Here is a 15,920-nt window from a genome sequence, read left to right on the forward strand (position 1 = left end):
GCTCTCAGCCTTTTATGACCGCAATAAACCAGAGGGCCTCTCTGGCCAAGAGGATGAACATCTGCCAAAATCTTAGCCAGCCTAGTTCCTGCCTGGCATGAAACATTTGTGAATTTGAACTCATTTTTAAGATACAACCTTGATCAAAAACTATAAGCTTGATAAAAATGCAGGCTTATGATTAGATACCTCATTAGCACCTTAAAGACCAAATAAGTTAGTTCTAGGTATGAGCTTTCGTGTGCATGCACACTTCTTCAGATACAGATACAGATTCATGCACACTTCTTCGTGCATGCACACGAAAGCTCATACCTAGAACTAACTTAGTTGGTCTTTAAGGTGCTACTGGAAGGAATTTTTTTTCTTTTATTTTGTTTTGACTATGGCAGACCAACACGGCTACCTACCTGTAACTGGATATATAAAAATAGAACATTAAACATATTTTTAAAAAATCTTCCTTATACAGTGCTTCCTTCAAATGTCTTCTAAAGGTTGTATAGTTACTTAATGCCTTGGCGGTCACTTAGCTCCATACCATCCAACATTTCTCTGATGAAAATAGGGACGTCCTTCCCTGCCCTCCAATATCCAGCAGGCGAAAATAGGGACGTCCTAAGGAAAAGCGGGACATTCTGGGATCAAATCAGAAACCAGGATGGCTTCTGTAAATCCGGGACTGTCCCTGGGAAATAGGGACACTTGGAGGGTCTGCAGGCATCTGTGGGGCTGCAGTGAGAACAGGGAGCTGGACTATATATGGACCTTTGGCCTGGTCCAGGCGGCTCTTCAGAAGTGGCCATGGCTTTGAATCGAAACCTATGAATAGATAAAATACTCTGGCTCATAAGACAGTAAAACCACTCTTGCAGGCTGTTTGGGCTTATTAGTTATCTTTATTGAATTTTACACAGTTCTAAAAAGGAAACACATCTATATTAGCAAAACGCAACCTTTCTAAGGCCTTTTCTGCCTTGGACTTTGGTACTGCTATCTCCTTCGTCTAGCTCTGCGCTTGGGCCTTCGGGGGGGAAACGCAGCTTTCCCCTTGGAGTTTTGTTCTTTGGCAGAGGAAACATCTCTGCTCCTACAGAATCTTGTTTTCTTTGCACTGGGTGTTTCCTTGCTGTAGGGCTTCCCCACACCTTTCGGAGAGGCTGTGCTGTTGCTCTTAGAAGACCTTGACCTTTCCGAAGTGCTTTTGCTGCTAGCCCTTTTCGATTTCTCCGCAGAGGCAGGCCTGCTCCTGGTGGTCTTCAAAGCAGATGCAGCACTCCTGCTGGAACAGCGCTGATCTTCGGCTTTGCTATCCGAGTTGTCAGACGTGCTAGAAGCAGCTTTTTGGGCAAGCCTCTGCGACCTCCGGGCAGTGCCATTTTTCCTGGGGCATCGTCTTCTCCTGTTGGGGATTCGGAGTTTCTGGCGAGCCTCTCCCGTCTTATCCGCAGAGCTCTTGGCTCCCTCCACTTCTCCTTTCGTTTTTGTGCCAGTGCGTGCGCCATACCTTCGCCCAACTCGGACTTTCCTTGCCCCTGCAGCCCTTTTGGGGTTTTCAAATATTTTGCTGGCCTTGCTCTGGTGCTTCCTGATGACGAAAAACTTTGAGCCATCGCTGTGAGTCATGCGCACCACAGCGCCTTTCAACACCAGGGCGTGCATTTTCCTCTGAGTTCTGGGGCTTTGCCTCCTCACATTGTAGCCCTTGGTGCTGAGGACTTCCTTCAGCTCTGTGAGCGTGAGGCCGTTCGACGCACTTGCGGCAATCGCTTGGACAACGAGCCCTGAGATATTAGGGAGGGACTTGATGGTCTTACCAGGATTCAAGCTTCTCCTCCTTTGCATTGACCTCGTAATTATTGACGACTTTTCGGGGAAACGAGTTTCTCCTCTCTTGACTCGGCCTGGCCTCTTTCTCCTAGGAAGTGGGGCCTGTGTTCCTCCAGGCGTCATAACCTCAATCATTGTCACTTCTTGTGGGGTTGCTGCCCTTCTTTGGGACTCTGTTACTCACTGCATGGAGCCTCTGATGAGACTGACTTGTGTGACTCCTGTACAAAGTATTTATAGATGGAACGGAATCAATCCCAGCCTGCTTCTGTTCCCAACAGCCAATCACTTTCCTCCGTTTTGTTCTTGAGAACTCACCTTTCACAAACTCGCCTCACCTGCTCCATCCCCCTCGTCCTATTAAAAAAAAGTAGAGCTGGCATGGAAATTTAGCAGGTTATACTTTCCCCCACTTCCTGCCAACCTAGCAGTTTGAAAGCACGTCAAAGTGCAAGTAGATAAATAGGTACCGCTCCGGCGGGAAGGTAAACGGTGTTTCCGTGTACTGCTCTGGTTCGCCAGAAGCGGCTTAGTCATGCTGGCCACATGACCCGGAAGCTGTATGCCGGCTCCCTCGGCCAGTAAAGCGAGATGAGCGCCGCAACCCCAGAGTCGGTCACGACTGGAGCTAATGGTCAGGGGTCCCTTTACCTTTACCTACTTTCCCCCACTAGACATCTCCATGTCAGGAAAAGCCTTTTTCTTTTCTTTTCAATACTAGATTGCTACTTCGTAAAACCACAAAAAGCAAGAGCACCTACTTTATTATTAGTTTGGGCTAACAGTTGGAGCTGATGAGAGGCACTCCACACCAGAGAGGCCACCAGAGCTTCAAGAAACAGCCCTGCTGGCCTTTTCCCTTAACAATGGCCTTGCCTGCCTGCCTGCCGCTCAAAGGAGGTGTGGTGTGAATGGGAAGGGAAGATAAAGAGCCTCCATTTCCCAGCAGCTCACATTCTCCAGAGCAGGTTTTTTACAAATGTTCCATCCCAGTGTTGCCTTCTGAAACAGGGCTAGGAAACCAGTAGCACTCCCAAATGTTGTTGGAACTCCATCAGTCCCAGCCGGCAGAGACAATGATTGGAGTGATGGGAGCTTTTGGCCAACAGTATCTGGAGGGCCACAGGTTCCCTCAAGGTGCTGTAAAGGAAATATAAGCCCTGTTAAGTTGGCCAAGACAAGGGGAAGGCTTGTGTGAGATACAACATTTTGACCGATGGTCCTGATGCTGATCTGCATGAGTAGGTCCATCTCTTCTTCATGGGATCTTTGCATATGCATGTAGTAGACACAGAAGAGCAGAATCAACTAATGGAGGTCAGGAATGGGACTAGCAGGTACAACCCCTAACCCACATTTACTATTCCGTTTGGTCCATTGATCAGGGTGACAAGACGATGATAATCAAAATAAAAAGGGCGAGGTTGATAATCGTATTTAAAAAGGGAGTACACCTATGGGATTTGGGAAACACCTGCCTTATTCCTGTAAGTAATTGTGTCATCACAATGTTGCTCTGTGATGCAACCATGTGACCAGGCTTCCTACAGAACTATCACATGGTTCAGTAACTGGTCAGCTCTGAGCTGCAGAAGCCTTGCTTAGCAGTGTTGCCCAACTTTGGGTCCCCAGCTGTTTTCGGACTACAACTCCCACCATCCCTAGCTAGCAAGACCAGTGGTCAGGGATGATGGGAATTGTATTCCGAAAACAACTGGAGACCAAAGGTTGGGAAACACTGCTCACTTAGTTAGGCTTTGGGTGTGGTTAGGAGGACTCGATAAGGGTTATGAAAAGGGAGAGGGATTTCTTCCTCAGGGAAAAACAAAAAACTTTTGGATCAGGGTGGAGTTCAGTCTCTGGCAACTCCGCCTTAAAAGAATCATGGCCAGAAGACCACTGGAGAGCTGCCGTGCAGAATATATTGAACTAGATGGTTAAAATGTCTGACACGGTAGAAGGCTTCTAATGTTAAAAGAACATAAAAAGAACCTCCCAGATCAGACTGGAAGCCTAATCTCACTAGTCAAGCATCCTGTTTTCTCTGTGGCCCTTCAGATCCCTGTGGAAGCCCACAAGCAACAGTCCACTCTCCATTTGTGAATCACAGAAGCTAATATTCAGAAGCTTATGTTCTTGTAGCACAGCCATTGCAGCTAGTAGCCACTCATAGTTTATCCTGCATGCATGTGGCTAATCCCTTTTGAAACATATCAGATCCCCCAAGTCCAGACCCGCTATTTCCCAGGGATTAGCCACATGCTCCCTGATTTAGAGAAAAAGTCCCGGTTTCTGACTTGATCCCGGAATGTTCCACTTTTCCTTAGGATGTCCCTATTTTCATTGGAGAAATGTTGGAGGGTATGAGTTGTCTGAAGGCAATCCTGTATAGGGATTTGTTTTTTTAAAAGTTTATTTTTTTTATTATGTTTTTATATATGTTGGGAGCTGCCCAGAGTGACCAGGGCAACCCAGTAAGGTGTGTGGGGTATAAATAGCAAACTTATCATTATGGAATGGGACGTCCCTATTTTCATTGGAGAAATGTTGGAGGGTATGAGCTGTCCAAGCTGGCCATTGCTGCATCTTACAGAAGTGAAATCGAGAGTTTAGCTCTGTGCTGTACTTCCTTTAGTGTCAGTTACAGGTAGGTAGCCGTGTTGGTCTGCCATAGTCAAAACAAAATAAAAAAATTCCTTCCAGTAGCGCCTTAAAGACCAACTAAGTTAGTTCTTGGTATGAGCTTTCGTGTGCATGCACACTTCTTCAGATACACTGAAACAGAAGTCACCAGACCCTTCTATATAGTGAGAAGGTGGGGAGGGGTATTACTCAGAAGGGTGGTGGGATTGGGTGATTGGCAGATAGCTACAGTGTACTTCCTTTCGTCTTTCTCGAATCTGACAATAATCAGCTTAATCAAATTACTTTGCATTCTAGAATGATGCAAGAAAGATCACTTCAGGTTCTAGTATGATTGGAGAGGGAGAGAAAAAATATCTCTGTCGCTTTTCTCCACATCATGTATAATTTGATATACCTCTGTCATGTCCCCGCTTCTTTTCCCTTAAAGTAAGAAGACCCAAGCATTGTAACTTTTCCTCACAGAAGACACTCTAGCCCTGTGATCCTTTTATTTATGCTTTTCCCGCTTTTCTTCTGTTAATCTTTGTCTCAGGGCTGATCCACACTTGGGTCTGAGAGTTTTTTCCCACCTCTATCTTTCCCTGAGAGAACCTGCCGTTTACTGCTGAATCGGAGAGGGGGGAGGGATCAATCTAGTTTTCTGCAGATTGACATTAATTCTGATTCATCAGCAAACCAGGGGTTTTCCCAGGGAAAGCAGCAGGATGAAATAAAAAGCTCTGGGACCCAGGCCTAGAAACCACCAGACAAACGCAAGAAATAGAGGGCAACAAAACCTGAGAGACTTTCATGGTGGACAGGTGGCCATTCGTCCCACAAACAAGTGAAAACTCTGCAGAGAAGCAGTACCTGCCGCTTTCCGTAATATTGGGCTACTTCAACATCTTCCTTTATATTGACATCAGGAACTTTCAGACTCTCTCTACCTCAGTGCTTACATGATCTTTACTGTTATTATTTAGATCTGAACTATGCCTTCAGGTTGTGTAAAGAAGCGGGGAGGGGGGATGTTCCATTCGTTATTTTTTATTTTCAATACTCAACAATTAATAGTTTTTATAATAATAAAAACCCCGACGGAATATCAGCCAGGAATCTGACAGCAGCATTTTTGACCAGTTGAAGTTTCTGTGATGATAATGATGATGATGATGATGATGATGATGATAAACAGTCCATCTGACTGGGCTGCCCCAGCCACTCTAGGTGGCTTCCAACAAAATGTTCAAACACAAAGAACCTAAAACATTAAAAACCTCCCTGTACAAGGCTGCCTTCAGATGTCTTCTAAAAGTCAGAAATAATAATAATACAGTGGTACCTCGGGTTACATACGCTTTAGGTTACATACGCTTCAGGTTACAGACTCCGCTAAACCAGAAATATTACCTCGGGTTAAGAACTTTGCTTCAGGATGAGAACAGAAATCGTGTGGTGGCAGCGGGAGGCCCCATTAGCTAAAGTGGTGCTTCAGTTTAAGAACAGTTTCAGGTTAAGAGCGGACCTCCGGAACCAATTAAGTTCTTAACCCGAGGTACCACTGTAATAATAATCTTCAAGGGCAAACCCATGTACTCTTGGTGGTCTGAAGATCTCTCTGCCCTTTCCATGCTTGACTGCATAGTGTATAATCATCACTCTAATACCTACTTGGATATATGGACTGCCCATATAATTTTTGTAAGAGTTACATCATTGATCAATGTAACACAAAGCAATTAATGTTCACGTCAGGCTCAATGGTATATTATTTTGCTGAAAAGTCAACTGACGACATTTCTTTCTCTCTCTTCTATTTGTAAAAAGAAAAAAGAAAAGCTACAATGGGTACAACATGTGTTGGAACCGGTTGTACGTCTCATTGTCCTTTTTAATTGTTGTACGCCACTTCCTGGGCCCCGTGGAGGCGTAAGTGATACTGGCACAAAGAATTGCTTTTGTGGAGCAGCTTGCTGGTTCGTTGCCAGCATCTTGGTTTCATCGATGGGACCGAAACTGAAGTTCTCTCTTGTGTTTTAAATATGAAAGCCTTCAGAGGTTGGGAGTGGAAATGATGAGGGAGGCGTGCAACCCTGGCATTTGGGGCACTTTTGGGAACAGACAGTGAGTGAGCAGTTAGACAGACCTAAAGACAGCTTGTGAACAGCTCTCTGTGTCTCTGGGAGTCTGGTGCGAGACAGCAGATCATCTACAAGGTAAGACCCCTTATTCTCTCCCTGTACATTTGTATATAAAGTGCCTCAAGTCTCCAGTGCTTTCTCTTCTAAAGGAACCCCAACTCCAGGCAGCAAAGTTTCTGGAACTTCTTACCACCTGAGTGTGCAACAATATCATTTCTCAATATGTGGTAAGGTAAAGGGACCCCTGACCATTAGGTCCAGTCGTGACCGACTCTGGGATTGTGGCACTCATCTCGCTTTATTGGCCGAGGGAGCCGGCGTACAGCTTCCGGGTCATGTGGCCGGCATGACTAAGCGACTTCTGGCAAACCAGAGCAACACACGGAAATGCCGTTTACCTTCCCACCGGAGCGGTACCTATTTATCTACTTGCACTTTTTTGCTTTCAAACTGCTAGGTTGGCAGGAGCAGGGACTGAGCAACGGGAGCTCACCCCATCACGGGGATTCAAACCGCTGACCTTCTGATTGGCAAGTCCTAGGCTCTGTGGTTTAGACCACAGTGCCACCCACGTTCCCAATATGTGGTACAGCAGCTAAAAGAAATACCTTCTCTTCCTAAATTAAGTCTTTCCTGGGGGCTTGCAATGTTTCCTGAACTTGCATCAGCTAAATCTTATAGAATTCAAAAAGAAACTGCCACTTACTAGCTCCCCTATAAGCCACTCAGAGAGTGCTATAGAACAGGCTCTACAGGTTGTTTTGCAATCTAGGAAAGGGTTAGATGTGTCCCCACATCCTTGTTAGAAGACTTGCCACATCCTTGTTAGAAGACTTGCCACATCCTTGTTAGATCATTTAAAAGCCCTCAGCAAAGTGAGCTCCAGTCATTAACCACAGAGAAGTCCTACCAGCTACCTGGAATAGTCAGGGCACTGTCAGCGCAAATAAAAATATGTTTCTTTCTGGAAAACAAGGTAAGCCATTACGATGCGGGTATAAGTGTTGATTGCCGGAATAATTGTTTGTGAAATGCAAAGCATCATCTATTGAACATCTTATACAGGATCATGTGATGCTAGGAATATTTCATGTGTTTTATTTCATTGCGGAATGGGTTACGTGGCTTCAAAGTCTGTGAATGGTGATGGTTGAAATACAAAGACTAACAGCATACCAGAATTTGGCTTTTTGAACATTGTGAGCATTTCTCATTCACAAATCTTGTGGCCCAGCACAATTACCTTTACTTTCTGCATGTTGTTGTTGTTTAGTCGTTTAGTCGTGTCCGACTCTTTGTGACCCCATGGACCAGAGCACGCCAGGCACTCCTGTCTTCCACTGCCTCCCGCAGTTTGGTCAAACTCATGCTGGTAGCTTCAAGAACACTGTCCAACCATCTCGTCCTCTGTCATCCCCTTCTCCCGGGTGCCCTCCATCTTTCCCAACATCAGGGTCTTTTCTAGGGAGTCTTCTCTTCTCATGAGGTGGCCAAAGTATTGGAGTCTCAGCTTCAGGATCTGTCCTTCCAGTGACCACTCAGGGCTGATTTCCTCAAGAATGGATGCATTTGATCTTCTTGCAGTCCATGGGATTCTCAAGAGTCTCCTCCAGCACCAGAATTCAAAAGCATCAATTCTTCGGCGATCTGCCTTCTTTATGGTCCAGCTTTCACTTCCATAACATCACTACTGGGAAAACCATAGCTTTAACTATACGGACCTTTGTTGGCAAGGTGATGTCTCTGCTTTTTAAGATGCTGTCTAGGTTTTTTCATAAACATGTCTAAATTTCATCGAAAATAAAAATTAAAGGTTTCAAAACACATGTCAGGATGTGATGATCTGCCACCTGAATGCTATGCTGATTGAAAATGTGAGACTGATTTATCACCTTATATTGTGATCCCTGATGATTAAAGCAAGTCTCGACTTGCCAAACTGGGTACTTTTGGCCTTTTTATTGCCCCCAAATTAAAAGTGTCCACAGCTGGAAATACTACACCCACTCTAGTTTTCAGCTCCCCCCTTGATCTCCAAGAAAGTGTGATACAAAACTGAATAAATTGTGGAAGTGCTGCAATTCTGTGAGTTGTTGTGCAAGGGCTAGCGGAAAACATGTGGTGTGACCTAATGCATGTATTCTACTAGCAAGCTTCATTATGGAAGGCCTTAAAAAGAAAACAGAAAGAAGAGGCTGTGTGTTGGCTCATGCACCACTCGGAAACTGAATGCCTTGCGAGTCGAACGTTTTGGCTCCCGAACGCCGCAAACCTGGAAGTGAGTGTTCCGGTTGCGAACGTTCTTTTGGAACCTGAACGTCCGACGCGGCTTACATGGCTTCTGATTGGCTGCAGGAGACGCAGGAGACTTCCAGAACAGATTCCGTTCGACTTTGTGAGGTACGACTGTACAAAATAAAATATCCATATTGAGACATTTCTCCGAATATCTAGACTTCCCAGCTTCCCTTCCATGGGTCCTATTATCAGTGTAGTCCTGATCCCAATCTCCCACTCATAGTGGGATTAACAGCTGGACAAAGTGTTACTTTTGGTTTTTAATACTGTCCCCCCCCCCCAAAATTCCATGAGTATGAAATATATAATTGCCGTACAAACCTATAGAGATATATAGTTAAATGCATCATATCTAATAGCTCCATAATTACTGCTTTGTTTCTTTTGTGTTGATTCCAATGTAACAAAAACAGTAACAAATTTTCCCCTAAAAGTTTCTATTGATTGTATTTTTTTAAAAAACAAATTTGTTTTTATTTCTCTGCGGCCACCCTCAGTGAGAAGGAAGAGGTCCTGGCAGCTATGTCTTTTTCTCTGGTCTCTTGGCTGAGCTTCCAGAACTTTCCAATGAGAAGCAGTGTTCAGCCGACGCTCAAAGGTAATGGCTACAACTGCTGCTATTTGTTTTATCTCAGAACCCGTTGGATATCATAAGGCAAGACTGGAAGGGTCCAGAGGCTACTTAGCCGGACCTACATTTGTAGATTCGGGCCACCATCCAAGTCAGTCAGGCTTGGCTTAAACCCAATGTGTTCTTTGGCAGGTCGGGTAATGTTATGTACTGAGTTGAATAGGATCCAAAATGCAGCAGTCTGATTGGTCCTAGAACAATAGGATCCAAAATGCAGCAGTTTGATTGGTCCTAGAACAATGCAGCAGTATGATTGGTCTGCAGGAACCACCCAATCCAGCTCCAGATGGAAGTGAACCCACAACCTGATTGGCCTACAGGAGAATTCCAGAATTAGCCAATCATGTGCAGCCCATTGTGTAAATAATGTATATAAAGCAGATACTTTGGGGGAACTTTCATTCCTCCTCCCACTATGAGCTGAATAAAGAGCATGAAATAAAAATTATATGATAAAAAAAGAAAATAAAAAGAAAAAAAGAAATCTACTCTCGACTCCGAGTATACGGTATTTCAGGTAATATAGAGGAAATTACCTGGCAAGGATGCTCTGAGGGCAAACACAGCAAAGACTGCAAAGCTCTCTGCAAAATACTGAACATCCTTATAAAGGACACAGAAGTACCACCATCACCTCCCCATTGCATCCTAGTTTATTATTGTTATTACATTTATATCCCATCTTTTCCTCACAGCCGCTCTGTGAGGTGCATTAGGCTGAGTGACGGACCCAAGTTCACCCAGTGTGCTTTATGGCCAAGTGGGGATTTGAACCCTGGCCTCCCAGGTCCTAGTCCAAGACCCTGACCACTACTCCATGCTGGTTCTATTTATGGAAGCATCTTGTTCTTGGTTTCCTTATCTTTCCCCCTTTGTGCCTCCCTAGGATTCTATTGTATCCTGTGGCTAATGCTGTGCTTTCTGGCTGAGCAGAAAGGTGGTGGGAAAGTGCTGGCTTCACTACCAAAGGGATGCTACCAAGGTAAACGATGAGTAAAATAAGACTGTGGGGCAAGTGTTGGAATAATAATAATAATAATAATAATAATAATAATAATAATAATATTGCAACTTTCTAAAAGTCATTCTGGCTGAATTGAGAAATACTGCCAGAAAATCCCAGTGCATTCAAAGCTGGCAATGTTGCAAGGCACTTTGGGGCTTTGTTAGGGTTGCCATATTTCAAAAAGGTGAGAATTTGGGCACAAAAGTTTTTGAGCTTCTTTTGACAAAGTTGAGCTTTTGTGTGTGTGCAAAATATCAAAAATAATAAAAGTGAAGTTTTTGAGCTATTTTAAAGGAAATTCACCAAAATCTAGGCTTCCGACATCGGTTGCCATATGTCCGGATTTTCCCAGACATTTCAGCGATTTCTACCTGGACACTGTTCTGACTGCCATGTCCAGGAAATTCCAGATGTATGACAGCCCTAGCTGTGTTAAATTCAGAGGTGGGGATACAGCTACCCTCCACAAGCCCCATCAACCCCAGCCAGCATGTAGTTCAGCAGCACTCGAGGGTCTCAGGTTCAGCATCTCTGGTGAAATTGCTGAAAGGACCATCATAGAAATGCTCTCTTGTGCAATTCTCTGAGCGGCAAGAGACTCCAGGGGTGCCTGTGCTTACCCAGGCAGGGTTCAGTTTTCTTAGAATGAAGATCAAAAGAGAATGTGGTGTCTTTAAGATTTATGGTTTTATTTGCACATATATACACAACTTGAGCATAAGATGGAGGGGCTCAAAGAATCAGCACTCTACTGGTCTTGTCTGTGTATTTGGTTCCCAGGGAGATCCCCAAGCCATAACTCTGGGTCCAGTGCAGAACAAGACAAGCTTCTAGCCAAAACTCTCATGCACAAATTAAGTCCCCATTTTGAAGTGCTGTGTTTGTGTGTGTGTGTGTGTGTGTGTGTGTGTGTGTGTGTGTGCGCACACACACACACACACACACACACACACACACTACATCTGCCAAAGAAAGGAAAGATGATGGCTTACCCAGGAAGAGAGATGGACTTGTTGGAGCAAAGTTCCATGTTGCTTAGCTTGTATACACACTATGCATTAAAGCACATTTCCCTTTCACCCCCTTAAAGAATAATGAAAAGTGTAATTTGCTGAGGGTGCTGGAAATTATAGTGCTGTGATGGGGCAAACTACCATTCCCAGAATTCCCAGTATACCTGAAGGAGCATCTCCACCCCCATCATTCACCAGACACTGAGGTCCAGATCCGATGGTCTTCTGGCAGTTCCCTCCCTGCGAGAAGTGAGGGTACAGGGAACCAGGCAGAGAGCCTTCTCAGTAGTTAGTGGCACCCGCCCTGTGGAACGCCCTCCCATCAGATGTCAAAGAAATAAACAACTATCTGACGTTTAGAAGACACCTGAAGGCAGCCCTGTTTTTAGGGAAGTTTTTAATGACTGATGTTTTAATGTATTTTTAATCTTTTGTTGGAAGCTGCCCAGAGTGGCTGGGAAACCCAGCCAGATGCGTGGGGTACAAATTATAAATTATTATTATTATTAGAGGCAGGATATGCTTTAAATGTACATTAAATATATGGTGTGTACACAGCCAGGGCAAGCATTAGGCTTGGCCCAACCCTCTTCTGCAAGGACTTGGTTGGGCCCATAACACTTTGATGTTCTGTCTCCCCCCAGTTGCAGCTAAAGTGACCTTTAACCCGGACACTGCCCACCCAGCACTTGTTGTGTCTACAGACCGGAAGACTGTGACATCGGAAGGTGTGGAGCACCCCGTGCCTCCCAACCCCAAGAGGTTCACTAAAAGCCCTGCCGTGTTGGGCTCTCCAGGGTTTAAATCAGGGAAACATTGCTGGGAAGTGGTGTATAGAAACCAGAGGGAATGGGCGGTCGGGGTAGCGCGGGAGTCTGTGAAAAGGGATGTCTACCTCTCCCTTACCCCAGAGGAGGGGATTGTGCAGGAAGGTCTCTGGTGGCTTCGGCGTCGGCAAAGCGACCCCCAACCACCTCCCCAAGGCTCTGGAACCATCGGGGTTCTTCTGGATTGCGATCAAGACACCGTGACTTTTTACATGGCTGGTAAAGTCATTAAGAAAGATGTTCCCCGCAACGGAGAGGTCGTTTATCCTTTCTTCTATGTTGGTGGAGGTGTTTCACTCCGCCTGAACGACTTAAAAGAGTGAGTGGAGAATTGCCCGCCAGCGCCACGCCATGCATTTTTAAGGATTTAAGAGTGTCTGGCTTCATGTGGTAAAGACGCAGGAACAACAATACACATGTGGTGGGGTTGTGAGGAGATTAAGAAATTTTGGAGAGTAATACATGAGGAATTAAAGAAAATGTTGAAAATCCCAATTGTTAAAAAACCAGAGGCATATCTCCTAGGTCTGATAGGGAAAGATATACTACAAGTGAAAAAAAAGAATTTTCCTATATACAACTACAGCAGCTAGGGTAGTGATTGCTTCTAAATGGAAATCTCAAATCTTGCCCTCAAAAGGGGAGTGGATTTGCAAATTAAATGAATATTTAGAACTGGCAAAGCTAACATCAATTATAAGATATCAGTCAAATAAAAAATTTAAAAAGGAATGGAAATGTTTCGAAGATTACATGCTAAAATATTGTTCTAAGAAAGATGTGCTGATATGCCTAGAATAAAAAATGTAAAGTATATGTATGAATCAGAAAAGAAAAGAGATAAGAGATGTACAAAGAATGATATATTTGGAGAAATCAAAGATAAATGTGGAGATAGAGATTTAAAGAAGTCGAATTGCGGCAGAGGGAAGCTGCGGGTGGGTGGGGGGAAGTACTAGGTAATAAGTATGTAATGTTTGTTTTCAAGGGTTTTGGAATTGTATCTTTTCCATTTTCTTCTTCTTCTAATTCCTCAACCCCAACCTTTCAGATTCAAATGTTGTAGAGATGAAGGTGGCCTGAGAAACAGGCATCGTTTTTGGTACCCTGTTCACCAGGAACGGGGAATTTTCTTGGCACAGTGGGCCAGATCCTGATCTTCCACTACAACCATCACTGCTGACCAACTTTGACAGGTGAATGGAGCCACCCATCTATCAATCATCTGACATCATGATGCCAGCAGGTGACTGATAGGTGGGCGGTCCCACCCACCTGTCAAAAGTCGCCTTGCATCCTTTGGAGGGAGGCTTCTGTTTAGCTAGCGCATTCCCCTCAGGGAAATACCTGGCAGGATTCAACGTTTTGCTCATCAGCAGATGAGGGGAGAGTTCAGTCCTTGCAGGGGCCTCAGTAGGATTTAACCTCCACTCATCAGCCAATGAGTGGAGGATTAAAGTCTTCTGCTTTCCCTGTGTGTGTCAGTTCCCTATAGGGAGCTGGCAGGCACAGCCAATGCAGGACTGAGTCCCATCCATCAGCTGACATCACACAATGACAGGTAGGTGTGGTTTTAGAGAAAGAGCCTCACAGGCCACAATGGACCCTTCAGCAGGCCAAGACCAAAGATTCCTCACCACTGCCATAAGTCATCTCTCATAAACAGGTTTGCAGAGGGTTTCTTTGTGTATTGCTTCAGATACCTGCCAAAACTGTTTAACCCCTGAGACCAAAAGGACCATGCCTCTCTCTCATTCCACCTTCAGCTCTTAAAACTGCTGTCCATTTCCAACCTAGAGTAATCATTATGCAAAGTAAGGCCATGTTTCTGGACAATCAGTTACAGAAGAAGAATTTCCTGCATGGTTCAGCTTTCATTAATATGGAAATTTAAGGGGGGAATTTCACTAGGTTCATGTGAAAGTGAAAGAAACCTGAATATGCTCCATTCCAGAAAAGGAGGTGACATAGTAAGCTGGACCGTACATTAAGTGTATGTCTGCATTTTATATCCTGTTTGCTGTTTATTTAGGTAGAAACCATGGCAGGGAGGAATTGAATTGTGATAGGGACTGGACCGAAGGGCAGTTTCGTCCTTTCTCTCCAGCTCCTCTCCTGATGAATATCGTAAAACACACACAGCCAGCTACTATTAACTCTCAGATTGATGCCAAATAATCAGATTGGGGTGCAAAATATATGCTATACCAGGGAGCCATGCAGCTTGTTAGAAATGCTAAGGGTGAAGCAGTATATAAATGGCTTAATAAATAAATATGAGTCCTGTCTTTCTTTGCACTTGTTATCCAAAGTCTGTTCAAAGGAGGGTTATATGAGATGCTAGGAGTAGTACCTCTGGTGGGGACAGGTTCTGCTCCTTCTGTGGAGCAATATGCAAATATACGTACAGTGGTACCTCAGGTTACAAACACCTTGGGTTACAAACACTTCAGGTTACAGACTCTGCTAACCTGGAAGTAGTACTTCAGGTTACAAACTTTGTCCCAGGATGAGAATGGAAATCACGCGCCAGGGGCAACGGGAGGCCCCATTAGCTAAAATGGTACCTCAGGTTAAGAACAGTTTCAGGTTAAGAACGGACCTCCAGAACGAATTAACTTCGTAACCAGAGGTACCACTGTACAGTTATTTAAGGTGGAGCTTGATGCATTGAGCAAAAGCCAGGCATTTTTATGAACAAAATGCCCTTCAGAATTCCTTCCCTGTACTTAACTAGAGCATGAGACACTTAATCTCGGGGTCATCGGTTAGAGCCCCACCTTGGGCAAAAAATTCCTGCGTTGCAGGGGGTTAGACTAGATGACCCCTGTGGTCCCTTCCAACTCTAGGATTTCATGATTTCATGGACATAAAAACAAACTACTTATGCTGCGGTTTCTGTAAACATTTTGGGAGTAGACTATTGACTGCTGGTGATAAGCTGCGGATGACGTGAGCTTGAAACTTGGCCTTCCCATTTTGTCTGTCCATCTGTGGGCAGCTGATAAGACAGAGACAGATGGGGAACCTTAGAAGAATAACGTAACAGTCATCAGACACGGAGATTTGGGGCTGGGTTCCTTACAAATAGAGGTCCCCCTCTCTTTCTCCATCTCACATTAGCTTGGCTTGAGGGCCATCGAACGTGGAGATGACTGACAGATGCCAGCTGACTGATAAGAACGTTTGGAACCTCTTTCATCTTTTCATTGATTGCTCGAGTCCAGCTGTGATATTGTAAGGAAAAAAAGGGCCTTCTAACTTAGGGGAGATTCGAGAGGAAAAGAATCACTCAGAATTCTTTGGTTTTCAGGAGATGGAAGCTGAAGGCAACCTGGGATATCAGTGACAAATATTCTTCACATGTAAGGTAAAAGAAAGTGCTATAGCATGATTTTGCAGCCAGTCAGCTCTAAACCAACGAAAGAGCACTTCTGACAAATTTGCTATGGACCACAAAATATGTAGCTAATCCCTGAAACCATATATGTACTGCAGTGACTAACATGAAAGAGTTATTTAAAAGTTTTGAAGTGAAATGTTTCGGTT

General features: G+C 44.5%; 2 protein-coding genes across 8 annotated transcripts; one reads left to right on the forward strand and one right to left on the reverse strand.

The window, feature by feature from the left end:
- Nucleotides 1–879: 879 nt before the first annotated feature.
- On the reverse strand, nt 880–3,404 carry LOC307208910 (uncharacterized protein). 4 transcript variants are annotated; one of them, XM_079963948.1, is made up of 2 exons: nt 3,309–3,404; nt 880–2,187 (listed from the first exon to the last, which is right to left on the reverse strand). In XM_079963948.1, the coding sequence occupies exon 2, from the start codon at nt 1,963–1,965 to the stop codon at nt 994–996; it is 972 nt and encodes a 323-aa protein (XP_079820074.1). In that variant the 5' UTR covers nt 1,966–2,187; nt 3,309–3,404; the 3' UTR covers nt 880–993. The 4 variants fall into 4 exon arrangements, with proteins under 4 accessions (XP_079820074.1, XP_079820073.1, XP_079820075.1 ...); XM_079963947.1 differs by having other exon boundaries at nt 3,186–3,318; XM_079963949.1 differs by lacking the exon at nt 3,309–3,404 and adding an exon at nt 3,192–3,289.
- Nucleotides 3,405–6,466: 3,062 nt separating this feature from the next.
- Nucleotides 6,467–14,646, forward strand: LOC307209011 (vespryn-like). Of its 4 annotated transcripts, none has more exons than XM_079964087.1 (5): nt 6,467–6,671; nt 6,746–6,823; nt 9,392–9,492; nt 10,412–10,507; nt 12,195–14,646. In XM_079964087.1, exons 2-5 carry the CDS (start codon nt 6,819–6,821, stop codon nt 12,692–12,694), a joined length of 702 nt encoding a protein of 233 aa, XP_079820213.1. In that variant the 5' UTR covers nt 6,467–6,671; nt 6,746–6,818; the 3' UTR covers nt 12,695–14,646. The 4 variants fall into 4 exon arrangements, with proteins under 4 accessions (XP_079820213.1, XP_079820212.1, XP_079820214.1 ...); XM_079964086.1 differs by having other exon boundaries at nt 6,476–6,671; nt 12,189–14,646; XM_079964088.1 differs by lacking the exon at nt 6,746–6,823 and having other exon boundaries at nt 6,486–6,671; nt 12,189–14,646.
- The last annotated feature ends 1,274 nt before the right edge of the window (nt 14,647–15,920 follow it).

The sequence above is a fragment of the Podarcis cretensis genome (assembly GCF_951804945.1).
Source record: "Podarcis cretensis genome assembly, chromosome: 2".
NCBI lineage: Eukaryota > Metazoa > Chordata > Lepidosauria > Squamata > Lacertidae > Podarcis > Podarcis cretensis.